At 40.2% G+C, this 20,039-nt stretch overlaps 3 protein-coding genes and 1 long non-coding RNA gene across 5 annotated transcripts; all 4 read left to right on the plus strand.

Moving 5' to 3' along the window:
- Positions 1–4,622: 4,622 nt before the first annotated feature.
- LOC114443139 (LRRN4 C-terminal-like protein) lies at positions 4,623–6,679 on the plus strand. Its single transcript, XM_028417077.1, has 2 exons — positions 4,623–4,757; positions 5,579–6,679. Exon 2 carries the CDS (start codon positions 5,581–5,583, stop codon positions 6,361–6,363), a length of 783 nt encoding a protein of 260 aa, XP_028272878.1. The 5' UTR covers positions 4,623–4,757; positions 5,579–5,580; the 3' UTR covers positions 6,364–6,679.
- Positions 6,680–7,130: 451 nt separating this feature from the next.
- tstd1 (thiosulfate sulfurtransferase like domain containing 1) lies at positions 7,131–8,819 on the plus strand. Of its 2 annotated transcripts, none has more exons than XM_028417079.1 (4): positions 7,131–7,287; positions 8,056–8,184; positions 8,387–8,549; positions 8,636–8,819. In XM_028417079.1, the coding sequence occupies exons 1-4, from the start codon at positions 7,203–7,205 to the stop codon at positions 8,688–8,690; spliced, it is 432 nt and encodes a 143-aa protein (XP_028272880.1). In that variant the 5' UTR covers positions 7,131–7,202; the 3' UTR covers positions 8,691–8,819. The 2 variants fall into 2 exon arrangements, with proteins under 2 accessions (XP_028272880.1, XP_028272881.1); XM_028417080.1 differs by having other exon boundaries at positions 7,138–7,287; positions 8,065–8,184.
- Positions 8,820–11,798: 2,979 nt separating this feature from the next.
- Positions 11,799–13,625, plus strand: LOC114443092 (uncharacterized). The gene is made up of 3 exons (XR_003671403.1): positions 11,799–11,925; positions 13,204–13,362; positions 13,464–13,625. It is a non-coding gene; the product is annotated as an uncharacterized LOC114443092 (long non-coding RNA).
- Positions 13,626–14,616: 991 nt separating this feature from the next.
- Positions 14,617–20,005, plus strand: pola2 (polymerase (DNA directed), alpha 2). Its single transcript, XM_028416680.1, has 18 exons — positions 14,617–14,947; positions 15,248–15,372; positions 15,466–15,542; positions 15,660–15,717; positions 15,921–16,030; positions 16,163–16,362; positions 16,490–16,578; positions 16,764–16,916; positions 17,222–17,284; positions 17,364–17,415; positions 17,498–17,616; positions 17,717–17,755; positions 17,843–17,916; positions 18,539–18,647; positions 18,757–18,863; positions 18,982–19,038; positions 19,125–19,251; positions 19,623–20,005. The coding sequence occupies exons 1-18, from the start codon at positions 14,863–14,865 to the stop codon at positions 19,773–19,775; spliced, it is 1,797 nt and encodes a 598-aa protein (XP_028272481.1). The 5' UTR covers positions 14,617–14,862; the 3' UTR covers positions 19,776–20,005.
- The last annotated feature ends 34 nt before the right edge of the window (positions 20,006–20,039 follow it).

The following is a 20,039-nucleotide window of genomic DNA, read 5'->3' on the forward strand; positions in this document are numbered from 1 at the left end:
AATTTATGGAAAAATTAAAAAACATGTCAGTGGGAGCAGCGCTGAGGGTTTGTCAGGTAAAAGCAAAAGCGCCTGTGTTTAAATACGTTTAGAGTGTCATGGCACTTTAAATTTTTTTTATAGCCAATCACAGTTTAGTATGTTGTGTCAACTAAATTGATTGGTCAATGCTTGAAGGGACCTTCACCTTATATGAATGCTAGCTAGTTATTCGTAAGTGATGTAGTAATAATATTTTAGTGAGGATAAAAAAGGTTTCAACACATTACATTAAGAAAGCTTTAGCTCTTGTTACCTTGGCATACTTTGCTTCAAGCTGTTGTACCACGTTTTTAGCTACTTTCCTTTGCTAGCCTAGCTCGTAGCATGGTAACAAGCTGCAGCTTTAATTCGCCTGATTATTAATAGTATATACTGACTCACATACTCCCAGAAGACTGTTATTCCACAGCATCAGCTCAGGGGATCACATAGCAACCGCCTCCCATCCTCAGCCAGTAACACCATTTTTTGTAGATAAAATGGAACGTCAGCTTGAGTTGAACTTGGCCACCCTGTGTATCTACAATAACCAAAAACTTAATATAAAGTAAAGCTATAAAGTGTGGTCCTGTATTTTAGACTATTATATTTTAGGAATCTATTATACACTTTGTAACTGTGTAATTGGTAGTCTAATTTAGTCTTAATTTAGTGTTGTTTACTTCTTAAGTAAGTGTTTTATGAACAAGAAAACAATGAAAACTCCAAAATGATATGATGATACCTGAAAAACTTTATTTACAGTCCTTGACTTAGTTAGTTTTCTACTGCCACTTTTATTGAGTGGAATCCAGACCCTCTCTGCAGCCTGCCAGCTCAAATCCTCTGAAAGATTTTTTTTTTTTTCAAAACGTGTAGGTCAGCCATACTGTTACTAACAAAAGATGCTCTGTTCCTCCCCATTCATCTCTATGAACAGAGACAAGGCAGTCAGTGAGAGAGACTCCAGGGAGACTTAATTAAACTGAGTGAATTTTTCACTTGAGCTTTCAAGTTAGTGAACAACAAAAACCCTTGCAACCTGCCTAAATCTATAACAGTTCAAACACACTGTAAATGTTGATGTTAAGCAGATAAAGATATTCTAAATTGCTTTAAATGAGTTTTGTGGACACCAATTGTGGCACGTAGACTAAATCAAATCAACTCATCTAACAGATTCAATTACATAACCTCAAATAGAGGAGAACCACAGCTGGATATGGGACTTACATGCAGGAGACAGTAACAAGCATTCACCACTAAAGGGAGCTACGAGTCTGTGTAGAGGCTTTTTTGGATTAACAAGGACAAGGCTGAGTGTCACTATGCTTTGTTTAAAATGGTCTCTACTAAATTACACTTAATTTATAGCTGTTTAATTCATTTTTTAGATTAAAAATATACATTAACATGTCACAGAAGGAGTGCTGAATTCTGTTATGTACCTGCAATTTTCCTACAATGATGAAAACTGCCAAGACAACAGAAAAAAAGATGAAACTAAGAGAGATCAGTCCTGTTAGCAATGAGCTGAAATGTACTTTTTTATTTTAGCTTAACCTGATAACATTATACCTTAGACGTTTGCTTATTATCATCATATTTGCCACTTTTACTCAGTTATTAGCTATGAGGCATATTTATTGTTGTAGTATCTTTATGGGACATACTTTAAAATGTGGGAGGGAAAAAAATGCAGAAAATCACCATTCTTCATGAAGTGATGGATTGTTTATATACCAGTAACATTATTAAAGTATAACAAAAAGTAATCTCCTGTGACAGCCCTTTGCACACAAAGAATAACATAATTAGTACCAATTATATGGACTGTAAAAGCATCAAGGAAATTAATGGAGAATCCTTGACATCCTTATTTATACAAAAATGCAGCAGAGCTTGGAATGTGGGACCTCGTCATCTGACAGAGCTGCTACATCATCACGCTCCTGTTTCCAATTATCCTCTTGAGGATCAGTCAGTCTACATCTGGCTCCACAGTGTTTTCACACTAAAAATAGTGGTCTGGTTATAAGACTACTCTGGGATTCCATTTGAATGAAGTGGCGGTCAAAGTTGATGGGGCTCTGGCCAATAGAAGCTCTTCCTGTTTAATGTGAAATAGTTTAAATCCTCAGAGAGGTGTGGGCAGGAGAGGGAAGGAGGCCCACACATTTCTTGTCAGCTGAATTTAAAAGTCTTAGATGGTTGTGCATGGATACGTGCAGGTTGGCTCAGACATACACAGCTGCATGCTCCAACATGCTCGGGTGGTGGGAAAAGGGAACCTGCACCGGCAGGCTACTTAACGTCATGACTCACACTGCGTGGCTCCTTTTATTCCTCTGTGACCTTGAAACAACAGTTTTGTACAAAAGTTGAGCGCACTAGTCTGCTGCTGACAGCATACAATCATACATGATAAACCTCTGTCTCCTCGGTGACTTAGTCCACTTTTGATAAACAACAGTTCACTCATCAGTACGTAAGGGCATGTCGGAAAACCAATGAAGACAAAACAGTGAACGATATCAGTGGTACAATCTGTCCGCAGCTATGTGTTGGCCTCCATTATTGTGCTGCTTGGTTTCACCTGAGAGCCATGAGCCACTTCCTCATGATCATGAATGAACCACCTTAGAAAAAAACACCTTTATACATGTGCATGCAGTTCCTTAGTCTGAATTCATCTGTCCTACAAATAGCATGTGAAGTTTATCGAGTGAAGAACGCTGGTGTTGACTAAATAAGATGGCCTAACAATAAGCATTTAGTACAGTTTAGATTTGTGTAGTTTATGTTATTCTTGTTCAAACGTTGTGATATATCATGAGTATAGAAGTAGTTGTTGAATCAGCTCCTGACAGACTAGATGGTTGTCTCATGTAGCCAAAACATTCTGAAGATTAAAGCTGAAAAACCTGTGGTGGTGGGGAGAGACTTAAGATCGGCTTCTTTTCATGACTTTCCATACACTCTGTGTTCTTAAATATGTCCATGCAGCCATCCTCAACAAACTCCAAATGACCAAGTTCAAGCCTGCTGGGTCACGAAACACCTCATGCCTTATAAATGTAATCAGTGCATGTCTTGTAACCACGAATGGTCAACCATTCCAGATAAAAGCAGAAACACCCAGAGTCTCCAACTCCCAATAAAATCCCAAATCTGTCAGGTCTGCGGGGAAAGACATGGCCTACATTTTCTGGGATACAAAGACAGAGAGAGAGAGAGAGGCAGCTAGAAACATTACAGTGGCTACAGCTCTGATCTCCTGAGGCAGCTGTGTAAGAAAAATCAGCACGTCAAGCTGATGTGGTGTGTGTGTGTGTGTGTGTGTTTGTGTGTGTGCCATTTCAGCCGGAAGAACGAATCATTTGGATTCAATGTAACTTTGCACAGATGTTGAATTTACTGACATTTGGTCAATCCCCCCAAAAAAGAGTGAGAACTTAAGCTCCTTCCACAGACTTCCAGTCAGTCACTCACAGATTTAGAACCTTAATAAATAGGTCTATGCAGTTCCTTAATTAAGGCACAGTTTACGGGTGGAGACAACATGTCTTTCCTTATTCTGGATTTGTAATCTGTATGTTAAATGTATATACATCTGAATACACAATTTTTTTATTATAAAGGGAAATAAATCTGTACTGTATTTATGTTGTTGTACAGTTTAGATGTTTTACAGCTTCTAGATTTTAATTGCTTTTAAATAGTTTTGCCTTCTTATGAACAAATGATTATTTAACTGGAACATATTCTCACAACCTCAAACTCAACAAAAGTGGTCATTGGAATATGGACACATATGTTTTAAATATTAGACAGACCAAAAAGAAAATCTTACATCCTCAACATCCCTTTACAAAAGAGACAAAATGTGACTCTTGGAAAAGGGCTCATGGTTGGTTTCGTATAATATTCTATACATAATAATACAATAGAGATTATATCATAAACATTGTTAAAACTGAAGGTTCCAGAGAATCATTAAGGCCTTTTGTGGTGTAGGTTGAAGCAGAAAAAAAGCTGGAGGCCCTTGCTTTGGTTCTTTTCCTCTCATCTGTGCCAGCTTCACCCCATAAAAGGATGAGAATGCCTTTATCCAGCTTGTCACTATGAAGACTAGGGTCTATAATAAATACACATGCAGACATTCTTCACCACCCACACTCCAATACACACATAAACACAGAAGTGACCCTTCGTTCTTGTTAGCACACCTGCAGCGTGTGCAGGAAGTTTAGTTTTTATAGACAAAGTAATCAAAAACAGACAGCTACACCTACAGATTGCACAAACACACACAGCAACAAGTACATTCCTGCCTCCCACTGCTGCTCCGCCAATTAATATGCTGAGCAGCACATAGGCACATGGTGACTCTCCCCCCCACCCTTTACTCTTCACTCCTGTACTTTTACACACACACACACATTTTTCAAACAAAAAAAAAGTAAAATAAAAGAGCAGTGGTGGCTGGCTAGCTGAAAGCCCCGTAGAAAAAGAGAAGATGGTGAAAAGTGAAAAAAGACAGAGCATGAGAGGGTGAAGGAGGGAGAGGCACTGAGGGGAGAAAAAGAGGGGGTGTTGAGGAGGAGGAGGAGAAAGAGTCTGAGAAACAACTTAAGACAGTGAGAACTGAACACAGTCATAAGCACACGGTGAGAGCAGCAGAGTGGGAAGGAAAGGACAGCAAGACGAAGACAAACATCCATCAGCATTCACAGGTAATGTAGACATTTTATGCTTCACTTTATCACCGTGCTGTTACGTATGTTAACTAAAAGAAAACAATAGACACATGTGTTCTTGATGACCAAAAACACATCTCAAATAAACCAGTAGAGACTCTTTTGTTTTCAGTTTTTGGTTCCCACAGAACTTCTCTGGCTTTCAGCCAGAAGTGCTGATGCAGGTCACCCCAATAGTTGTATTTCTTCTCTAGGCACTCAGTATTTATTTATGTAATGGTGTTTACGGGATGGAAACTAGAACATAGCAAATGCATGATGACACACAAAAGTGTTTTTGTGCTATAAACTGGAGCATGATGTGTCCAATCTGGCCAAAGGACTTTTATCCATTCATTCCTATATTTTGTTTTCTGTGTGTTGACCCATTGCTACGGTACCCTCAGTTTCTTTGTTACCGTTTCTATTTTCCACCACATCTTTCTCTTTCAATGCTGTGTTATAACTAGATTCTAGTTATAAGACTAGTTATAAGTTCTATATTATTGTACAGCATAAAGAAAACATGACCACTGAAGCTTTATTTCCTCTTATAGATTGAATGGATGAACATCACAGTGTTCGTATTATTCTGGAAAAACACAATTTGGACCTGTGTAAAAACAATTCCTGTTCCCATCATTCCCATAGTTCTTGCTTTCATCTCTGAATTCTTTATACAAATTACTTTACCTGATTTTCTGTTATTTTGAATTCAGAAATCAAAGTGTTAATTCTTGGCAATGATCCTTTCTGTTATTTACGGGTAAAGTGTGACCAATATTTACAAGCGATTCTCACTCCTCTTCTGTTCTCAGAGATGATGTTACTTCACTGGAATCTGGCCGCACTTCTCTTTTTTATTTCACCTCTCCTGCACTTGCCTCTCGTCACTCATGCCGCCTCTACTTCCTCACCCATCACTCAACCACGGATCATATTCATGACCAGCTCAGATGATTTTGATGAGTATGAAGATGACGATGACACTGACACTGACAAGCACAGGCCCACTCCTGAAGTGCTGACCGCAGTGAGGACTAACGTTTTACATCAGGAACCAAAGCTTTGCCAGTATGACCCCTGCTTGGAGAATCAGAAGCCCTGTGCGGAGCAGAGTGGGTGCCTCTGTCCTGGGCTGAGTAGTGCACATGAGCCTCCTCACCCACCACGTATCAAAGCACTGTTGCCAGTTAATGCAGGGGAAAACCAAGGGAAGATAGAGGTGCAGTGGTGTGCTCCTTCATCTGTGGTGTCTTCATACAGAGTGGTGGTTGAGGGACATGACAGTGATGACCTGAAGTTTGATGCTGAGTTGCGCCGAGGTTTGTTGGAGTCTGTGGAGGTGGGAACGAAGGTGTGTGTTGAGGCAGTGAACACCGCAGGAAGTAGCACTCCCTCAGACTTCTCATGTAAGCGGTATGACTCTCCTGAGTCTGACCATAAACTGTTTGCCTGGGTTGTAGGAGGAGGAGTTGTTCTCCTTTTGCTTCTTGTCATAGCAGCTGTGATCCTCTGGAAACATAAAATGTGCCAAAGACCAAAGAGAAACGCCGCTGATGGACTAGGGAACCCTTCTTACAGTACAGAGGGAACGCTGTGATCCCAACTAGTACAGCAAGGGACAATCCATCTGAGTCCCACTGATACACAAGGCACCAGTGTGGTGATGACTGATTATGGAAGCAGTTGTTTAAACTCCTGTTTAGAAAGAATCTGTAAACATGTTGGTGAGAGGAGCAGTGATGCTCATGGAAACACACTAACAAATGGTTAACTATTTTGATGTTAGAATTAAAGGGTTATTTGCTGGCAAATGAACCTCTGTTGACTTATGACAGTGTTTTCTTCAAGGATGGGTTTAATTGTACATTTTTAGGATCTATAGCTACTGACTTTTTGTAATAAAATTATTTTAACAAAAAAGCATAGTCTTTTTTATGCCTTCACAGTATATATATGCATTTTATAGCGTACAACAGTACAGTGTTTAATAAGATAAAATACTTGATGTTTTCAGTAGCCTATATTTTTCATGTGTTTTTAGGTGAAGAATGGAAAGGAACAGAAGACAGCAAAAATGCATTGCAAAACAAAAACATGAACAAATAATACAATATTTAAAATGAAAACTGCTGGTTAATAGACACATTCTCTAATCCTTTGCCAAATTGAACATATTTTGATGTCCTGCAGATTTTGAATTTCTTCATTTCACCGCCATGAATACCACACACACATAAATACTTTGTGTCTGGGGATGCTTCTCAACATAATAGCGGGAGCTTCGCTTTTATTTTGAAAGCGTTAGCATGGCGCCAGCGAGAACTTGATTCGATTGGTTAACGTCCTGCTAAGTCCCGCCTTGTTTCGGTATCTGAGCCAATTGGGTGTCACTAAACATTGTCAGGAAGAGTGTGCGTGCTGCTTATAACAACTTATATGATTACAATCAGATACTTTTCACACCGTCTTCGCCAACATTTACATCGACAGCTCCACACCACAACTAGGATGGCGAACAAAGGTGAGTCACAATTTTTTAAACCACACCAAAGTATCTCGCTAGGTTAATATTATAAATGGACGGTGTGATAGTAGTCGGCGCCACCCATTTTAAAAAGGCATTAACAGTAGCGATATTTACAACTAGAAAGAAAGAAACACGTCGTGGACTACGTTTAGAGCCCATCTATCAGGCTGTTCTCTTTTTCTTAATTATTCTAACTAATTATATTTGACATCAGAATACCTGTATGATTCAGAATGACTCAGCAAGTCTTATTAGGGCAAACCGGAAGCTACCTGTCTCCTCCGGGAAAGCAGGCAGTTACCATTGCAACAAACAAATTATCTACAACAAGGTACATTGTCTGCATACCAAGACCTTTTTTATCAAAAGTCAGCCAGGGCACTGTAGCCTTTACTTCAGATACACAGTATGTTAGATAAGAAAAATATGAGTGCCAACATGAAGGAGCAATCTTCTGATGAGGAATGTATCCTGTAAGTGGTTCTTTTTGATCTTCACCCATGTGGTAACAGAGAAGTGAAACCAGAAGACAAAGCACAAAACAAAACAGTCTAATCACCATGCCATGATACTCGATTCCTCTATTGTTTAGCACATCCTTAATTATCAGGCTGCATGCTGCAACCGCAGCACACCACAGGAGTCATATTACAAACAGAACAACCATCACACTCACAGAAGGCTTGTTGGTTGAAAATTCAGTCAGAGTATTTGTGAGGGGCCATCCAAGTCTCTTTAATGTGTTTCCATTGTTATTTCTAGTCACCAAAGAAATCTCTCTCGAGGATCTGAAGGAGCTCATGGGAAAAAAACAGGATCTTATTCTGATTGATGTCCGCACCAGAGAAGAAGTGGCTAAAGGACAAATTCCAGGATCTATTAACATACCACGTGAGCTTGTTTTTAATTAATTTACTGCACATTTCCTCTTTCGAGGTTACCACTTTTCATGCACATCATTTTCCTATGTGTGTGTGTCTGTGTGTGTGCAGTGATGATGTTCAGTCTGGTTCTTCAGGTTGTTTGTTTTGCATTAGATTGACACCTTGATGTCTATCACTTATGTGAATGTTTTTGTTTGTAATTCTTTCAGTTGATACAGTAGAGGCTGCTCTTATAATGCACCCGGAAGACTTTAAGGCCAAGTATGGAATAAACAAGCCACCACTGGATGCACCAGAGCTGGTGTTTCACTGCCAGATGGGCAAGCGAGGGGTGGCAGCCACAAGCAAGGCCCATGAACTGGGATACATCAAGTAAATATTTATTACAAACAACTCATCTTGCTGCATAACTCTTTTTATTTTTCTGGCATTCTCTAATGGTGTGTTATCTGTTACAGTGCATGTAATTATACCGGTGGATACAAGGAGTGGTCTGAGAAAGAAGGGAAATGATTCTTGCTGAAGAAGAACCTCATAGCTATTTATATGGAAAATAGGAATTGTGAAACTATAATGTGTTTTCATAAGTACATTATTATATTTTGTATGCATGAATAAAAAAGCTAAGTTTTTTTTACTGAGTATTTGTTGTTGGTCATTTTATCATCTGGACATGAAACAAGGTTAAACTTTGTGTGATTTGGAATAGGTTGAATTACACAAAGAGAGCTCATGTTCTACACAGATTAATATAGAATATGACATGAGCAGAAAAGACAGAAACAGACAAAGGAAAAGGATGGTTTTGTGCTTTGTTTTCTTGTACTTTCTATATGTTCTTTGTCATTGTCAAAAATGTGTATTTAAATCAAAAGATTTGATACTAATATGTTGCAAGTAGACAGTGGGTCACAATTAAAATAACATCATTCGAAATAAATAAAGATAAGCCCAGTCTATAAAGTTTAGGAGTTTGAAAGGTAAAATAAAAAGGTTAAAAATGTACAAGGTTAACCTCAACTTTTGGCTGTGGTTTAGATACAGCAGGGAAACGTCATTGCTAGCTAGTCTGCTACAGACAGGCAGGTGTGTTTGCGCGAAGCCCGTACAGATCGAGTAGTGTATCAACAATACATCACCAAAATGCTCAGAGAAATACAGCAGGTACGTAGTTATCCGCAGGTTTACAAGTTTTAAACAAAAAGTTGTTTATACTAGAGAGAATGACGGTCCTATGTTCGGCGCTAACTAGCATAACAGATCGTTAGCTAGCTTAAACTGTGTATGCACTCACCTATACCTACAGGTGCTGAGGCTAATCATGCTAATGCGAAAACAAAGACTTCACTGTGGTCAAAAGTCTTCAGGGGGACTTCTGGTACTTCTGCGGACTGAAGCAGATGCTTCTGTTCAAAGGCTAATCTGCACCAGTAAGCAATAACATTTTATTATTTTCTGTTTCAGGACGAGTTACTAAGAGAATAAATGTGATTTAAAGTTAGGGATTAAGCCATTTTATCAGTAGAAATAAAGGTAAAAAGCAATAATAAACAAAGTAAGCTCACCCAAGTCCAGTAAAGGAACATATGTTTGAACTCTAATATATACATCTAATAACCATCAAGTAAAAACTCAAACAAGTAAATCGCACAGGTAAAAATCTGCAGGACATGATTACAAAAACAAAACAAAGAGGTCACTTTAAAGTCTGACTTTCATTTTGGACCAACTTCAGCTTGGACCTGGTTGTCAGAGTACACATATGAGCCAAAATGATCCTTTTTATGCTACAGTTGCAGCTGCTGGCCCCTGGTGCGTGGGGATTAAAATGAAAGCTCTCCAGTCTGGTATGTGCTGGATACTCACAGATAGATGCACACATGCTAAGCCTTGATGCATTACATCAACTTTCCTTTCTGTTACATTAGCCCTCAGTGATTTAAAAGACACCACGTTTTCCTGTGTGTGGCCGTGTCCTGAGCCCGACCCTGAAGAACTGAGTTCCTTCACCGAACTGCATGGTTCCATCAGATTACTTCTGTCTTTTCAGGTACAATCAACAGTGATCCTTAACTAGCAGGTTATTGGCCACAGTAATAAATAGTGAGCATAGATTAAACCTTTTATCACAGTAGGATCTTGTATCGGATGTGTTTCCATATATGATGAATGATTTATGTTTCAGCCTGTGACTGACTTGTTATCTCGTGTTATCTCCTGCAATGTAAGAGGATGAAAGATGCAAGACATGACGCCTCAGGCTGGCAAACTTCTATAGAGGCATTCCTTCGCATGTTCAGTTTGGCTAACGCAGGGGTATGATATCATTCACTTTTCTTTCCACAGTTATATGCTTGGATCATAAGCAAAAGGTTGACTCCTCTTTTATTTGTTTCCAGATAAGAATACACCTTAAATTCAATCAGCAGGTCTCACAGCAAGAATTTAGGTATGAGTATAAGTATAAGATACAGCTTCCATTTGTGAAGCAGCCTCCCTTCAGTTAGATATTCTTACAGTAGAGCAGATTGATTCAAAGTTGAAAGATCACTCCAGTTGACTGTTCAGCTTAGCAAAGCAGTACATGAGAACAGAAAACATAGCGACCAAATGTTCAAGTGTAGACGACAGTTGCTCTTCCAGTTTTTTGTGTGCTAACAAATACAGACTGCTGCCACTTGTTTGTTCAGAGGTATATCTTCTCACATAGCTCTGTGTGGTGTCACATGAGGCAAGGCCAGAGTAAAACTGTTGCCACAGGTTCTTAGGTTGTTTATTGTGTGTAAAAGTTCAATGGTAACAACAGCTTGTGTTTGTCTTTGCAGAGTAAATATCAAGAGTAAAGTTGCACAGGCAGACCGACCACCACTGAATTTGGATGTCACCTGTTCCATACAGTCAGTAATGCTGTATTTTGCGTGGTTGTTTGTCACCAATAATACGAATGTGTAACCTTAATGTTTTCCTTTCCTATGAGTGTTGAAAACACAAGTAAGTCTTCTGTTGTTGATACAAAGTCTCTCTAAAGGCCTCCGTTAAGTGTGAAGGAAGGCTGCTGGTGTCAGGGAGGACACCCTGTCCTCGGAGGCAGGTTACCGCTCAGCATCCCACCACAAGCTATGGACCACGGCCTGTTTGGGGAGCTCAGTGTCCAGCTTGTTACACTCCTGAGCCCCTGTGTGTTACAGTACCCCAATGTGACAACAGAACTCACTCACATACAGATATCCTTTACTGGTTTTATTAGAGTTCTGCTTGATGATGATGTTCATAGAGAGAATCTGTAAACAGAACTGACTGATTCAGAGTTCCTGGAATAGTAGCCCTATAGATTCTTAGCACTGGATATTTAAAGAAACTCACATCCTGCTGTCCCCTCCTAGTCCACATGATTTGAAGGAGAGGGGGTTTCCAAAGCTACCCATCCATCCTCAAACATTCCAGATGTGTGTACTGCTCTAAATTCAGTTTGAAGCGCTCAGTGTGCCACTCTGATGATGTTGTAGCCCTCAGCGTTGGCATGGCCTAAAGAATGTAATTATTGATTCTAACTAAGCTGTTGCACAGCAGGGTGCAGTGGTTTAGTCATCTGTTTTCGATTAGTCTTCCTTAACATGTTTTCAGGTGTTGGTATACAGCCCCAGTAATGTTCCCATCCCAGACCCCTCTGGATTCTTCCAAACCCTTCCTGATGCTCTGGACTGTCGGGAACTGGGCCTGAATAGACTTCAGTGCTCCTCCTTCAAAGGTAGATAGCAGCTGCTGCCATGAATAGCATGTACTGATGCTCCGGATACACTTTAGGTGTTTTTGTTAAAGGGATTAGTTTTCCAATAAAATGCATGGAAATAGAATCTGGGCTAGGTCAGAATTGCAGGACAGTTAATCCTATCATAACAAGATGCTCTCTGAAACAAACTGAATTGTAGATTTGTTGACTCTTGACAATGGCGTCTTAAGTTAATGAAGACTAATTTCAAACACCTGTGTTTATATGTAAGAGCCCAGGCCTGAAGCAGCTCATAAACTTTAACAGATCACATGGCCACATAATTTGAGTCAGACAATAGAAAAGGAAAAACAACACCACAGAGAAAACACAGAACTTGGAAGATGGACTGCAGGCTTTTGTTTGTGTAACAACTGTTCTCCACAACTGAAAAGATTATTGCTGCCACTTTGAATTCATCTTGTGCATTCTGAAGATGTATAAAAGCACAGCAGAAATTCAGAAAATCACAGATGTGTGTAACTTGACACAGGAGGCTCTGGTTCCCATCCTATGTGGAACCATTGATTAAGTTTGTCATATTGAGTGTTTTGGCCTGGGTACAAAACTGAGATGCGCAGATTTAAGTGTTAGGATACAGAAATGTGCAGTAGAGATAAGTGCAATAAATTCCCGAGGTAACAATCAACAATTGACTAACATCTCAGAAACTGGTGTTTCATGATATCTTGTTTTTTTATCAATTACGCAATGAATCATAACCACTAGAAAAACCACAAGCCTGTAAAACACCCAGCAGCACATTCATTGATTCATTCATGAATCACAGAAAGCTGAAACACACATTCTCAGTTTCATCTAAGAGTTTAAATCGAGGCAACTGGACTCAAGGATTCAAAAAATAAATAAATATTTGAGTCCAGTTGCCTTGATTTAAACTCTTGGACATGAATATGACCTGGCTGAATGAGACAGACATCTTCCAGGTTCTCCCTACTTAAAATAAGAAACATGCTTTAGTGATATTGGATTGGACCTACAGAGGCAGAGGGACTTGGAAGTGCAAATGTTCTTTCAAACACAAAGAAAAAACCTGGAACTGAAGCTTGAAAACTTAACAACTATCACAATTATCAGCCTAACCCTAAGGTGTGGCTGCCATTACCACAAGGCTAGGTATATGTTGTTAGTTACAACACACTGATGTGCCAGCATGCTTTCAATTAACCAGTGTAGCCTTACAGTGTCATCTTGAGTAATCAATTTTAACATTGCCATAAATGTTTCAACATTCAGAGCCTGTGCATGGCTACAGCGCCGTGTACACAGCAGAGCAAGACCGCTGCGATGACCAACAGCAAGAACACGGTTTTCCTCGAGTGCAGCAAGGTCTCCTTATTTTCCTACTCTTACAGCACAGTGACCCCTTCACCTCTCAGCTCGCTGACATTGTGGGTGAGACATCAGAGCAGCGTGAATCATCACAAAACACTTGGTTCCAGTATGTCTGCTAACAGTGAGTGCAAGCATAAGTAATGACTGTGATCATCTTCCAGCTACAGAGATGTTGATAGAGCACCACCTGGAGGATCTTTTGAACAACAACAGACAGGCTGTCACAACAGCCCTGCAGACTGAGCTGAGAAACACACTAAAAGCAAAAAGTTGCAGGAAAAAGGCAAGACACACACACACACACACACACACCACTCAATTGACAGAACTGATGATGAGGCAATATTAGCTGGTTTTATCAAGTCTACTAATTCACACTGTTGGCAATATGGCCTTTTATAAAGCACCAGCTCAGACTCCTTGATTAATCTATTAATTAATTAGTTATTTAGTGAAATAGAAAAATATGAAAGACTAATAAATGTATGTGTATCTGTGTTGTGTGACATAGCACCTAGAAAAGTTGCACTCAGCTGCTGAGGTAATCCTCAGTTCATGCATCAGCATTGTGAGCAGCAGCAGTAACATGGACTTCAGAAATGCATGCCTGGACAGCATGAAGGTTTGAATTTCACTTTTATAGCTGTTCTAAACTGATACTTACAGAAATATACTGCACATGTACAGAGTAGGTGTTGATGGTGTATTATGTATGCCTCTGTCAGGTGTGTGACACTCATGAATTGTCAGCCTCCCTACGCAAATCACTATGTAGCGTGATGTCATGGAAATTTGTCCCCAGGGGCAGGTGCTACTCTGCTCAGGTAAGTGGGATGTGTGTGTGTGTGTTTTTTACAGCAGATTGTGACCCTCAATCTGATGAGACACTGTATCCACAGATTGAAGAACTTCATGAAAGTGATGAGCTGACCAGAGCAGAAATCTGAGACTGTGCTGAATGTAATGATGTGTCATTGCTGTAAATATGACTGGTTAACCCTTCAATTCAGACATTGTTGTTAGAAATTAGAAAATGTTTTGTTCTATTTTACAATAAACATTGTGGTTAAGGTACAACAATATTAACATCTCTTGTGTTATGGTGGATCTATGTAGAGTGTAATAATGCATTATAGTTTGTTTGAAACTCGACTAACTTGCTTTAACATGAAATATATCAACAACATACCGCAAAAACAAATCTGAATGTACAGTGTCACTGAAACAGCTTAGATGGGCGGGATGAGGGAGGGCATTCGAGGCTTTTATTTTGGTACTACTGGCAGCTTCCGCTTAGAGTTGTTTTCGGTTGTGACGAAATATCCGGCCGCCAACACCGACAGCGCTTATTCGCGGTAAAATGAAACAGGCTTCGGAAGCGGGTCTGATTTAGGTCTTGTATGTAACAGCTGTTATCTTGTTTAATAGTTGGCGTTTATTAAAAACTTATCATTAAAACAACCAGTTCGTCCGGGTTGTTATGAAGTGAACGCGAAGCTAACGTTAGCCACCATAGTAGACTTTTAACATTGGATCTTCTGACTTGCACAACGTACAACAATGGCTCTAGTGACCGCAGAGAGCTTAAAACCAGAGCTTGAAATGTTTGACGTCAACTGCCAAGACGAGGCCGTCCTTGACAAGAGTGAGTAAACAACTCAGGCTGGCTTGTCAACGTGTACTAGCTGAAGTTGAGCTTAATACCTGTTATTATATGTTGGCTAAAAAATGCCATCAGCTCAGCCAAGAAGCACACATGCATGCACGGTGCAGCATATCGGTGCATGTTATATATTCATTTGTGGTATTTAGTCCAATGTGTTGTGATGACAATGTACTGATGCTTTGTACTGTAGCCTTTACTTTTGATTAACAGCATTTGTTCTTTAAACTACATTCATGTTATTGCATTTTTCATATTGCTTCATTATCTTCTCTCTTTTAGTGGTGGAGAAGTGCATTTGTAACAGGATACAGGCAGATGAGATGGTGCTAGAGTGGGTCGCCTACAGCGCCACAAAAAGTGGACTAAAACTCACCATGGAGACTCTGGAGCAATTTGAGCATGATGTAAAATGTATTTTTGTTATAGCAAAATCTTTTAGCAGAAATTCTTGCTGTATGAATTGTGCTTATCTTGCTGGGTCCTCGTTCTTTTGGCAGATTTTAAACAAGAAAGTAAAAAAGAGAGAAGGGGAAACCTATAACAGACACAGAGACATTCACACACTGCAGGATATGTATCCTTTACTGTCCTAACTCTCAAAACAACAGTCATTGTACCACACCTCTGGAGTTATCTGCAAATAATGTCGGATAACACCATGACTTTACAGACCTTAACCATGTGTTCCCAGAATCAAAGCAGAGGAAGAGGAGGAGAATCTCTTAGATTCTTACTCTACTCCTGCAAAGGTAAGCGGTCACATTTGTACCACAGCGTTTTATTTTTCCCTTACAGTCCTCCTATATTTAAACCCGTAGACTGGCAATCATGGAGCACACAGTTCCCTTAGATGTTAGAAATTGCCATCTTGGACTTAATCTTGGACTTTCACAGCAGCAACTGCGTACTTACCTGTTTTTTGCTCTCACCGCATTCGTTTATATCTGTACAGGGCTCTCAGAAACGAGCACTAACCACCCCAGAACATCCACATTCGAAGAGGAGTGCAGCTCTGCTGGTCAGCCCGGGTCTGCTGCTGTCTCCAGCCAGCTTCTCTCCCAGGTACCTCCAGATCTATATGGTACTTTGAATTTCATGTGGTCATTTAACAGTTCGTTTATGTTTTTGTTCAGCTGCATTTAGACATTTGCTGCACTTATACTCACCACTGCCACTCTTCTGTGTCTTTTGAAGTCTAACACCTTCACAGAAGTACAGCCAGCGAGGAGGCAAAGGAGAGGTGGTGGTTACATTTGGTGCCGTGCAGGGTACCCGTTGGTTAGGCAGGAAGGATCCAAGCTCAGAGGTCCAGCTTGAGCTCCTGGAAGGTCCTGAAGACTCCCTCCGCTGCAGCTACAAATACATGTTCCAGAGGCTGCGAGATGTGCGCAATGGTATGTAGCTGCACAGACTGACCACTGGTCTGACACCCTTTCCTTTTAACATTACAAGGTGTGCTTTAACAGCAGGAGCTGCAAATGTAACTTATTAAAAATACACATGCATGCCTTTTTCATCCAGTGTTGACCGAGAAGATTGAGGAGCTGGGCGAAGGCCTTAGGACTCACTTCAACATTGAAGAGTTCTCCCCTGTATCTCTTCCTGCCCAGGTACTACTTTGAAAACCTAGAAAAACTTTAACCTGTGATTTTACTAACATTGTAGGTCTAAAGTAGATATGGGTAAGTTTGACTCTTGTAGATTTCCTCTAGTGCCAAATGTAGAAATTAATTCAGCTGTCATTAACTCAGCTTAGAGGCAGGCTTATCTTGTTGTGTTTCTATCTCACTTCCAGGACAGGATTACTGTGTTGGGTCAGGTTTGTTGTGACAGTAATGGCAAACTAAATGCACAGTCAGTTCTGCTGGAGGCAGGACCAGAGCAGGGTGGTCAGCAAGTACCTGTTGACCTGTCGGAGCTCCAAGAGTATTCCCTCTTTCCTGGTCAAGTGAGTGGAATAAAAGCTTGTTGTTTTGATAGACGTTTCTTCTGAAGTTCGTTTTTCTTTGTGGTAATAAAGTTTGTGGTGATTTATCTGTGGTGGTTTTCCTTTGCCTGTGCACTGAAGTTTGTGTGCAGCAGGTTATATGGGCCACCAAGAGTAACAGAGCATGCCAAGGACATGGGAATGAGTCTAACCCATCGTCTGACCGAGAACTCTGACAGATATTGTGTCTGTGTTATGTTTACTTTTCTGCAGCGTCGTCCAAATATGCTACGTGTTGTGTAACATCAATTTACTGCTTTTTTCAGGTGGTAGTGATCGAGGGGATGAATACCACAGGAAGAAAACTGGTGGCTTCCAAACTCTATGAGGTCTGCTGCAAGTTCTGAAATTACTGTTGATTGTTCTGTACTGTTAGTGTATTTCCTGTTAATGGTCTTGTCTTTTTAGGGAGTTCCTCTTCCTTTCTACTCTTCTAACATAAAAATGGAGACAGGTGAAGGTAAGGAGAACAAAAAGATGCATAACTGTGTAGTCCGTTTGTGTCCTCATCAATCCTTGCTCTCCATCTTATGCATCTGCAGAACCATTAAATGTGCTGGTCGCCTGTGGACCGTACACTCCCTCTGACAGCCTGACCTTTGATCCTCTGCTGGATCTGATCAGTGTCATCGTCAGGGATCGGCCTGATGTCTGCCTGCTGGTACAGTTGTGCAATCATAATCTTAAGCACTTCCATAGATGCTATCAATTTGTGTTTAGACAACAGTATCATGATCCTTGTATGACTTTTTTTCCTCCAGCTGGGCCCGTTTGTTGATTCCAAACATGAACAAATTGAGGTTTGTATTAAGTACATGGTGAACTATAAAGTCAAATTGATGTTGAATACATCTGAGTCTTTATTTAATCCTTTTGCTCTTTAATAGAAAGCCCAGGTGACCGAGTCATTTGAGACCATCTTCTCAAGATGTATTGAAAGTATTGTGGATGGCACCAAAAGGTATGCCTTCTCTCCCCTAAATGGGTCCATATGATAAGTCGAGTCAAGTTTATTTATAAAGCACATTTAAAAACAACTGTTGTTGTTTGGAGTCTGGAGTAAATCATGTATTAATAAATCAAAGTAAATTTATAAAAGTACAGTAGACAAGATAAAACATGCATAAAAATAGTGATAAAAGCCAATGTGAGCTGCCTGTTTAGTGTTAAAAGCCAAAGATAACAAATACGTTTTTAGTCTGCTTTTAAACTCTTCTAGAGACTGAGCAGATCTGACTTGAAGAGGCAGATGGTTCCACAGCCAAGATCAGTTTCAAAGGTGTAGAATTGAGGATCAATAACAAAACTGATCATCTCATACACAAACCTACTTGATGCCTTGGTTGGCCAGGTGTGCAAAGGCAAGAAAATGTACATGATTTATATTGCTCAGCCTTTATTTTTAATTTGGTGAGACTGAAATGGCAATTCAGATTTTCACTCCCACCTTTCATTGTGGCAGTGCAGCAGAGCTGTAGATTTGTAACTGTTTGCAGAGCAATGTTTTCCTCAATGTGGAAAACTTTTGACAAACCTGATTTAGAGGCCTTGTATCATGAAACCTTTTGTCGTCTTATATCTAGCGTTGGCAGTCGCCTGGTATTTGTGCCCTCCCAGAGAGACATCCACCATCATTTCATCTACCCACAGCCTCCCTTCACTCTGCCAAATCTCAGCAAGGAGCAAGCCCAGGTCAGACACAACACTGACTGTTGGGTTGTGCTTATACAAACTAAATAATTACACAGTTAAGATGGAGCAAATGCATATTGACATGTTATGATGTTTTCAAACTTGGCAGCGCGTCATGCTGGTCCCAGACCCCTGCACCCTGCTGATTGACGGCGTGACCTTTGGCTTGACGTCCACTGACATCCTGTTCCACATGGGAGCAGAGGAGATCAGCTGGTGAGGTTCACTGTGCAATAATTCTAAAGGACATATTTCAGTACCTTTGTCTTTCGGTGGACATAGTATCAATGTCATGACTGTACAAAGTTGGAATTTAGAATGTATTGTGTTGCAGTGGCACTGGATCAGACCGATTCTCACGCATTTTGAAGCACATGTTGACCCAGAGGAGGTAAAACTTCTAAAAGAAGTTCAGCAATTTCCTTTCTTTTTATTTCCCCAGCATCACTGACTGGTTTTGTCTGTTTGCACTTTCAGTTACTACCCATTGTACCCGCCCGTGGAAGAGGTGAATATGGACTATGAGAAGTTTCAGAGCTTCGGTCAGATGCCACTTACACCTGACATTCTCATCATGCCCTCGGAGCTGCGCTACTTCATCAAGGTACAAATCAACTCACAAGAACCAGACAGTTTTACGTAAAGATTTAAAGCATTACAGAACATCATATTTTGCTTCATCACAATCAGCAGGGTTTTTTTTGTTTGTTGTTTTATATGATCTGATTGTGCTAATGTATGTATCCCGTGCTTGGAAACCTTTGTGACTTTCCTGCCGGTCTTCCTGCTCATAAAAAAATGTCCCGGCACATAAATCCATTTTTTCAGCCAATACTTGCACATATGTGTGCAAACATTGACTCACTTAATTGCAAGTAAAAGGACTGCGTGTGAGTTCTGTTTTTCCTGCAATGAAAGTCATTTTCTTATTTAATATATACACAGTATGACTTAAAATCTTCCCCTCGTCCTCAGGATGTGGTCGGCTGTGTCTGTGTCAACCCTGGACGGCTCACTAAAGGACAGGTGGGCGGGACATACAGCAGGCTGCTGATTCAGCAAAGCTCTGCATCCCAAGATGGGAAGAGAGTGAGTCCCTGCTTGGCTGCTCAGGTGGTAAAAATCTAACATGGGAAAAAAAAGACTCATTGATATTAGAAAGAAGCTGACCTAAGCAGAACTGCTTTATCTCCAGGAGCACTGATGTAAAACATAATAAACAACACAGCGCATTTCCAGGATTAGTTTATTTTTATACTACAAATATGTGGCAGTGTATTGTTCTCTGGTTAGCTGTGACCTTCACTCAGATACAGCAGCAATGCATTTCCAATAAATTATTTTGTACGGTTGACTTCCACACAGTGTTTCTTTTTGCTCAAACTGTACTTA

Source organism: Parambassis ranga, chromosome 10 (genome assembly GCF_900634625.1).
Source record: "Parambassis ranga chromosome 10, fParRan2.1, whole genome shotgun sequence".
Classification (NCBI taxonomy): Eukaryota; Metazoa; Chordata; class Actinopteri; family Ambassidae; genus Parambassis; species Parambassis ranga.

What these genes read in the sequence shown, in the direction of transcription:
- pola2 (XM_028416680.1), top strand. Translation starts at nt 14,863, where the DNA reads ATGGCTCTAGTGACCGCAGAGAGCTTAAAACCAGAGCTTGAAATGTTT. An exon ending in CGAGGCCGTCCTTGACAAGA is followed by an intron (nt 14,948 to 15,247) that starts GTGAGTAAACAA and finishes TCTCTCTTTTAG; the next exon opens with TGGTGGAGAAGTGCATTTGT. An exon ending in AAAAATGGAGACAGGTGAAG is followed by an intron (nt 17,416 to 17,497) that starts GTAAGGAGAACA and finishes ATGCATCTGCAG; the next exon opens with AACCATTAAATGTGCTGGTC.
- LOC114443139 (XM_028417077.1), top strand. Translation starts at nt 5,581, where the DNA reads ATGATGTTACTTCACTGGAATCTGGCCGCACTTCTCTTTTTTATTTCA.
- tstd1 (XM_028417079.1), top strand. Translation starts at nt 7,203, where the DNA reads ATGATTACAATCAGATACTTTTCACACCGTCTTCGCCAACATTTACAT. An exon ending in AACTAGGATGGCGAACAAAG is followed by an intron (nt 7,288 to 8,055) that starts GTGAGTCACAAT and finishes TGTTATTTCTAG; the next exon opens with TCACCAAAGAAATCTCTCTC. An exon ending in AGGATCTATTAACATACCAC is followed by an intron (nt 8,185 to 8,386) that starts GTGAGCTTGTTT and finishes TAATTCTTTCAG; the next exon opens with TTGATACAGTAGAGGCTGCT.